The sequence below is a fragment of the Orbicella franksi genome, chromosome 11 (genome assembly GCF_964199315.1).
Source record: "Orbicella franksi chromosome 11, jaOrbFran1.1, whole genome shotgun sequence".
Taxonomy (NCBI): Eukaryota; Metazoa; Cnidaria; class Anthozoa; order Scleractinia; family Merulinidae; genus Orbicella; species Orbicella franksi.
Window position 1 is genome coordinate 5,997,070 of NC_138155.1, and position 8,938 is coordinate 6,006,007.

The 8,938-nt window shown below is 38.0% G+C and overlaps 1 protein-coding gene across 1 annotated transcript; it reads right to left on the reverse strand.

Moving 5' to 3' along the window:
- Window positions 1-1,964: 1,964 nt before the first annotated feature.
- LOC145460115 (uncharacterized) lies at window positions 1,965-5,836 on the reverse strand (the record flags this gene model as incomplete). Its single annotated transcript, XM_081444846.1, has 1 exon — window positions 1,965-5,836. A coding segment is annotated over one exon (3,507 nt), but the record flags the coding sequence as incomplete, so codon positions are not given.
- Window positions 5,837-8,938: the final 3,102 nt, after the last annotated feature.

Here is an 8,938-nt window from a genome sequence, read left to right on the forward strand (position 1 = left end):
TTTTGCGCCGGAAAATTTTAGATCACTGGCGTTCTTAGAACACGATCGGGTTTATTAAAATGGCTGAGAAGATGCAAGGTGATATAGAACATATGTTTTCGCCTCTTTCTGAACTGTTCCCCCCTGAAATAATAGAATTTTTAAGACTATAAAACAAAACATGGATAACTCACGCAACAGTAGCCAAAACGGAAAGACTTGTGTTTTCCTGTTACCCCGTGTACGGTATTTCGAATCCGAAATGAAAATTTGCAGAGGCCATTGTCTTTTGAATTCGTGCCCGTTTTAGTTCGCAATTTCAACGTCACAGAAATTTTGTGAGAATCCCGCATCGCTACATACTAATAACAGCTTTGCTCATTCTGGGAAGTAGTTTACATAAATAAACAATTATTCTTTAGAGTTTTATTTTAATTTATTACTCCTTTAATCAACAACAGTAGCCTTATGATCACTGTTTTTTTCACGATAAATGCTGTGCAAATTGTTCCTCACACTACTTTACTTAAAACTTCTAAATGCCAAATGTATATTTAACTAATTAAGGGTCGACGTTTTCAGGCGCACTATTCACAAAATGTAATTGCAAACCTAACTGGTAAAAATAAATTCATTTCAACTTCAATTTTTTAGTAGAAATTTAACTTCACTTTTGATTGGCTTTTTTACGTTTCTTCTTAAGACTTCTAATAATCGATAAAAGTTTACATCGTAAAGCTCTTTCACTCGGAAAGCTGGTTAAATAAGAAATGTCCTGTACACTACGTTGTCGACCTCACTTTGCTTAGAATAATATTCTCTTTCCAAGTCATGTTAACAATTGTTACTTAGTGCCAGTCGTTTTAGGTGCCTTATCTACAAATACAACAGGACAATTTGGGTCGCGATAGCAGCGGTACGATAGACTAAAAACACCCTTAACTTTAGCTTTAGGTATTTATATTTCAAACACGGCGGGGTGAAACCCATGTATTCTTTATTATCGAAATTTGATAAGGAGAAGATGCAACTTTTGGCAAAGTTTAGAAAAATTCTGTACATGGGGCTCAGAGCTACCTTAAATTTTCGAATAAATGTAACTACTAAAGCTAAAATACTGATGCGATGGTAACCTCTAGTGTCAAGAATATAGTAAACAACGTGTTTATCGATGATTATGCAGTTTTTTGGCTCAAGATTGTGGCATCAACTGATAAAGAGTGCTTGAACCATAGTCTTGGAAAGTGCTGGAAACTGTTCTGAGCTACATTAAGTTTGAAATGTTCTTTGACTGAAAGCTCACGGGTAATAGCTCTAGTAAAATCATTGCATACTTGTGCGAGTAAAACTAGCTTTTGCTTCGAAAATAGATACTAAATAAAAAGTTGAAACGTTTTGCGAAGTATTTTACCCAGTTTCAATCCTGCCGAATGATTAAATTGTTAAAAGGGCACCAAAACTTTTGAAAAGGGTCAAATTACGTTACTGAGACACACCACTGGCTTGAAAACTGTCTCTTGAGGTCGTTGTGCTTTGTCTTTCTCACTTGTTTCCGCTGGTCAGTTTGTCCAACAGAGACAGCTGAAAGAGAAAACAAAACAAAACAAAAAAACAAAAAACAAAAAACAAAAAAACAAACAAACAAACAAAAAAACAGACAAAGTGTAAAACTATGAAAAAGGCTTGTGTTCGGCGACTTCAGTCAATCTCAATTAAACGTTTTCTTGAAAAACTGTTAGCTGATTGCCTGAAAAGCTCCATTTTGCCTTTGTATAAAACGTAAGTAATCGTGATTTTCGTGTTTAATCGTGGTGCCACGGTTAAATCTGCATAAAAATTGAATAAATGAAAGAAAAAGATTAATTTCCCATAAAACATTACGGCTCGTTTAAAAACACTTGAGAAGTGTGGAAGACATTACCTTGTTGCTTGTGCTTTCTAAATTTCTCAAACGTACTTTGCGATTACATAAAACACCACTACAATAATATATGGGTAGTGGCTTCCTTAATTGTTTGATAAAACACTTTGCTGGAACCATGCGAAGTTCCACTGTAACGTTTACAGCTGAGTGCGATGAATATCCGAAATTTCGTCAGTGAAGCCTGCTTTTCAGGTTACGTAATTTCATGGCCCCTATTCTCATCGAAAGCAGGTCAGTTATTATAAAATACCATGTCCGCACAGAAGAACAGAAAAACAACAATAGTAATCAAAAAATCAGATATGCCGCACCTTACTCTTCTTGAAAACACACTCAGCCCGATCGATAATTCCTCAGCAAAATACTGAACAGTTACCACGAATCCTTTGTTAGAAAACAGAAAGCGCTTTTTCAAGTAAACTTACCTTACTTTCCAAAATCAAAGTTCACGTTATCCCCAATCAGTATGAAAGGCGCCCACTGCTTCACGTCAGAGTAGCCGTTACATCTCATCCACTTCATAGCCCGGTGAAGAGAGTCACTAGCGCTTTCCCCACGAACAAGGTGATCGTAGAACTGACTCATTAACTGCTCTGTTGAGTTGTCTTCTATGGCCCACAGTGACACCAACACTGAGCGTGCGCCAGATCCTAGGAATGCTCGAGCAATTCCGACCGCTCCCTCGGCCTTAATCTCTCCACGTGCACTATGGCAACAGCTAAGGACTACCAGTTTAGCTCGCAGTTGAACTTTTGAAATGTCCGACATTGTCAATAAGTAGAGCCCTTCTCGAGGAATACCGTTAGGAATGCGAAAAGAAGGTGCCAGGGCAATCTCTCCTCTTTCTGCATCACCGTGAGCAGCCAAATGAATCAGAGCCACCGAATCCATTGCTTGAAGTACCGCCTGCTTAGTAGCCTGCTGTCCTAGTAAAGGCTCAACACCCAGCTTTCTTCCTACCATCTTCGCTTCCACTTCTGCGCAAGGCAGTCGCGAAATGGACTTTAGACATCCTTTGAAAATCACCTCACCAACATCAGGATTCCCCACTATCAGTGCACCGGTCTGACTGTGATAGTCTGCTGGGCTGTCAAGGATGAGCCTGAGAGTTGTTAAAGAAGGAGCGACCCGGATCTTGAAAGTTTCTGATAAGGTCTTCCCACTTTCATCAGGCAACGCGGCAAATGGAATGTTGTATAAAGAACGATCGGGAACGATGATGATTTCCGAGCCGTCAAGCAAGTCAGCCACAGGAGCGATGATTAGTTTGTAACACAGAGGAAGATTCATTTTTGGACCTTGGTTCTCTTTACTTTCATTTCCAATCCGGAAACCTTCATAGCTGTCATCCTCCCATGAATTGGATTTACCTTGTATGGCATTTAAAGACTCATCTTTGCGTAGCTCCGTTGGCCATGGTGACGTGCCAAAACTTCTAAAGCTTTTGTTGGCAAAAAAGTCTTCAAGATTTTTAACAGGTCGTTCGTAAGCAATAAGGTCCTTTCCCTCAATTTCTCGGAAATACGTGACTCCACCTCTTTTAAGAATCCAGATATACATGCTGTCAAAAGAATAGGAGAGGTATAGACAAGAACAATTACGTTCTCTGTCGATGATGCTTTCAATTCCAGACCATGTTTGAGGATTAGCGGATACTTGATTCTTCACAGAGTACTTAGCTGACATCAAATCTGCCAAAGCCCTGGCCTTCCCAAGCTCTGAAACATACAAAGCTGGCACGAGATTTCTGGTTTTACAAAGCAATGTACAGAGGATCTTGTAGGAAGAAATTTTGTTATCCGAAAACGATATCTTCCATTGATCGTTATCTCGTAGGGAGCCGCGCATTTTCTCGCATTTTTCGACGGCAGTAAGTAAGTACGTGGTAGCTTCCTGATTCTTGCCTTCTTGTATTCTTAAGCATGCTAGTTCTTTGAGCGATTGGTACTGCAGAGAAACATCTCCAATGTCCTCACTAATGGCAAGTGACTTCGTGTAATGTTCTTCAGCCTTAACATATTCACCATCTTTGAAAAGAACCTTTCCTGAACATATGCAACAACCGGCTTCTAAATATCGTTGTCCAATTTCTTTGCAGATGGCAATTGCTTCTTCGTAATACTCTTTACCCTTGACATAGTTATGAATTGAGTACAAGATATTTCCTTGCGCTAATAAAGAGAAGGCTTTCCCCTCCCTGTGTCCAATTTCTGATGCGATGGAAAGTGCTTCCTGATTATATTTGTTAGCCTTGGGATATTTACCAAGAGAGGAAAATAAAAAGGCGAGATTATTGCAACACATAATTACTCCCTCCTTGTCACCAGTTTTTCTCTTGATCGCCAATGCTTTCTCCAAGTGTTCATTAGCCTTATCTTCTTCGCCAACTGATTGATACAACAATCCAAGGCTCATGTAAGAGGTGGCTACTCCATCTATGTCACCGATTTCTGTCTTGATTGCAAGTGATTTCTCGAGATGTTCTCTTGCCTTTTCATATTTGCCAACTGAATCATACACAGCTCCAAGGCTTTGGTAACAGTCGGCTTCTCCATCTCTGTCACCAATTTCTTTGTTGATCGTAAGTGATTTCTCGAGATGTTCTCTTGCCTTGTCATATTTGCCAACTGAATCATACACAGCTCCAAGGCTCCTGTAACATCTGGCTTCTCCATCTCTGTCACCGATTTCTTTGTTGATGACAAGTGATTTCTCGAGATGTTCTCTGGCCTTTTCACCTTTGCCAACTAATCGACACAAACTTCCAAGGCTCATGTAACAGTTGGCTTCTCCATTTCTGTCACCGATATCTGTCTTGATTGCAAGTGATTTCTCGAAATGTTCTCTTGCCTTGTCATATTTGCCAACTGATTTATACATAACTCCAAGGTTTAGGTAACAGCCGGCTTCTCCGTTTCTGTCACCGATTTCTTTGTTGATGACAAGTGATTTCTCGAAATGTTCTCTTGCCTTGTCATATTTGCTAACTGATTGATACACAGCTCCAAGGTTCATGTAACACTTGGCTTCTCCATTTCTGTGACCGATTTCTTTGTTGATGACAAGTGATTTCTCGAGATGTTCTCTCGCCTTGTCATATTTGCCAACTGATTGATACTCAACTCCAAGGTTTCCGTAACAGTTGGCTTCTCCATTTCTGTCACCGATTTCTTTATTGATGAAGAGTGATTTCTCGAGATGTTGTCTCGCCTTTTCATATTTGCCAACTGATCTATACACAGCTCCAAGGTTTCCGTAACAGCTGGCTTCTCCATTTCTGTCACCGATTTCTTTGTTGATCGTAAGTGATTTCTCGAGATGTTCTCTTGCCTTGTCATATTTGCCAACTGATTTATTCACAGCTCCAAGGTTTAGGTAACAGTCGGCTTCTCCGTTTCTGTCACCGATTTCTTTGTTGATGACAAGTGATTTCTCGAAGTGTTCTCTTGCCTTGTCATATTTGCCAACTGATTGATACACAGCTCCAAGGTTTCCGTAAGAGGAGGCTTCTCCATTTTTGTCACCAATTTCTGTACCGATTAGGAGCGTTTTCTCCCATAGTTCTCTCGCTTCTGCGTATTTACTTTGACGGAAGTACATTGCTGCTAGATCGAAGCTTAGCTTATATTCTTCAAGTTTTTCTCCAGTTTCACGATAAATCTGGAGAATTTTTTCTGCGTATTTTGTTTCATTTCGATAAGCCCTCGACAGTATCAAATACACCCTTTTGTACAATAATTTGACTAGTTTATCGTCTTTGATGCATGCTTTGTGTTTCAAGATGACCAAGCATTCCTTGCATATTTCGATGCTCTTTAGAACTCGATTGGTGTTGAGAAGGAAGCAAGCAACCATGAGGCCGATAGAGATGGCTTGTAGAACTTCGTCCATGTTGTTCATGTCAAACACTTCTGTCAGGATTAAAGGAGAATTATAGTGAAAAGAAATTTGTCGTCAAGTCAGTTAAAGGGACAGGGTCAGCTGTGGGACCGCACTGATCTGGACACTAGTTTTCTCACTTTGACAAGAGTTCACCTCAGCCTGAAATCAAAGTTACTCGTCGAGTACATCTAGAAATCCGCTTCAATCCTCGTAGTGTTTTGCTTGATTTTCAATCGTTTACTGAAAAACCTGTTTTTGAGTGTGTTTCTGCTCATCATATGATATTATTTTATCATATTTGGTTAAAAACAATGCAGATTGCGTCTCTGTGAAATGCAAATTAGCTATGAAATGGTATCTAATGCGCATGTGCGCCAGCTGACTGTGTCCCTTTAACACACCGAATCATTAATTAATTAATTGTCTGTATTTTGACGAGCCCGTACGGCACAACTCGTAAAAATATGCAGCGATACTACACACCAAAGTATCTAATAAGATATATTTATTAAAAATTAGCCATTAATTTGCACGGATGTCTTGAGAGCGCGAGCAGAAGAATTCATTGGAAAAACTGGTTGATGGTCCGTCGATTAGAAATTGATTCAAACTCGTTCTATGAAATGCAAATTATTCGTGGTAAGTTAACCAAGAGTTTTCCTTCGATACAAAGGGCGGAAGCATTATCGTACCGGCCTTTGCATCCATAGCACGAGCTTTTGTTTTTGGCAGAAATTCCTAGTCTTAATACATTTTCGACTTAATGCTGATTAAGAATAAGACGACAAATTACCTGAATTTTTTCAATAGTGTAGCTCGACACTCCGGATACCTTCAGAAAGTACTAGAAATCATCAGAAATAGTTAAAATGGAGCTGTACTTAATTTTGAAAATTTTCTGGCGGTGAAACATGATTAGTGACTAGTACTACGGTAAACCCTGTCTTATTATTGAGTTATATTAGTTTGGTGAAAAACAAGCAAAGTTCGCTTTGCTTATTTGGTACTAAATTGTAAATCAAATTGAAATGGTATCAAGGTTTTACTCACCACTTCTCTTTCGTTGTGGAAAGAATACAGAATTTAAGGCAACAGTTTCACTTTACACCAGGACTTTGTCTGTAGGATAACAAAAACAGAAACATTTCAGGTTTACTTATGGACTTGGATTTCTTTAAAAAAAAAACATGTTTTACCCTCTAGCGTCACGCGACTATAAAGACTGAAATATTACAAAGGATGTCAGAAGTACAAAGCAGAAATCCACGCCAAAAATATAGCAAGGGATAAAGATAAACGCTTCTCAATCTCATTAATAATTCATCAAGTTTAAACAAAAGAAAACATGACCGTGACGGTGTTTGGATACTTGATCTTAATTAGCATAGATTTGTACGATTTTATTTCTCTGTTTTCTTCTTAGTTTTAGTTTCAGTTGAGAAGATATATCAAACACTCAAGACAGTGTTTGACCGCATTTCCAAATACCTCGACGTTTGTCAAAAATACTCAGCTACGCGTCGTATTTGCAGCTCTCTTCTCGGTGTTTGGAAATGGGGTCAAACACGGTCTTTCGTGTTTGATATATTACATCAAACTTACAATTCGCTGACAAAAGTTAAGTTAGATGAGCAAAGTTGTAATCACAGACAAAAATTAACGTGAGAAACTTAAAGCTACAGCTGACGATAAATGCTCGTGTATGACAATCATGACCGACTGAGATAGAATTGCAAAATTTAACTGAAAGAAAACAGACAAGGAAGATAAAACAAACTTGACAAGACCACAGGGGAAGATCAACCAACAAAACTGAAAGTCGTCGAGGATGGACGTTTAATATATAAATTTCTGCACTAAAAATTCAAAACCTTCTTGCATCTGTTTGTACAACACTAATGTACTCTGAAGAAGTATAGCGACTAAAGCTACTTACTTTTTTAACCTTTATGTGGGATGTGAGAATCAGAATGAGATCCCACTCGATCTCTGTCAGGAACAGGGGTCTCCCCCTAGAAAGGACAATGGTACATTAGAGCTTAAATAAATATTTTTCGTAAATTTACAGTAAAGAAATCTAACGAGAGATTCGAATAGACGATATCTTATATCTGTTCTATTAACTGACTGTCCTTACCGTTTCTTGAGATGTAAAAATCAGAATGACGCCCAATTCAATCTGTGTCAGCAAAAGGAATCTTCCTTTAAAAAGGACAACAAAGCATTAGTGCTGTTTGGCTTGTTTCAATGTACAGTAACGACATACAAAGAATGTTTTCTGCACGATACCTAACTTTTTTTGAACTGTATTGTTCGTTACGTTCTTTTTTCTTTTAATTGTTTACTTCAAACTTAAAAATTCAGATTGAAACAATGTTACTTCATTGTAACTGGCGATAATGGCAGACTTCTAAACGTTTTGAACGATAAAAATTGCCAGTTTCACTCCCAGGTCTGCATTTTGTATTTTAAATATAACATTACTGAAATAAAAGCCGGAATACTATTAGAATAAAGTTGTGCAAACATCACAATTTTCAGATGAAAGCCGTAGAGTTTGAACATTCGCAGTAAATAATGATAGTGGATTATCACTGACAATTTTAATGTTTATATGGCCAAAACATTTTGTTGTAAAGTAGCCAATAACACAGTCAGCTATATGAAGGTTGTTTAGATTTAGCCAAGATAGAGTTAGGTGACTAAAACCAAGGAAAGTGAAAGTCAAGGTTCTACTCACCACTTCAGTTCAGAATATGAAAAAGTACAAACGTAACAGGTATGTCCACAAGAGAAACTTTCCCTGCAAGAAGAATTAATAAAAGGTTTGTTCTCTAATTCGTTTTTGCTTTAATCCGTGCTTTGACCGTTAACTACATGAAGCTAAATGGATTGCTAGATGTTGAAAGAACTCTAATTTTCTTATTATTACTTCATCAGTTCAAAGAGTCAAAGAACAATGTTTAGTTCAACTGGAACACATAAAAAACAATTTACCTTGTCACTTCAATAAGTAATATTTTCATCAGTTTTGTGTAATGTATTACAAGGCCTTCAACGCCAAGCATCACAATGCCTAAATCAGTTGTTTTTGCCGGGTATATTTTCTTGAGCAATTATTATTTACAAATGCTAAAAATTCCTGTCCTTTTG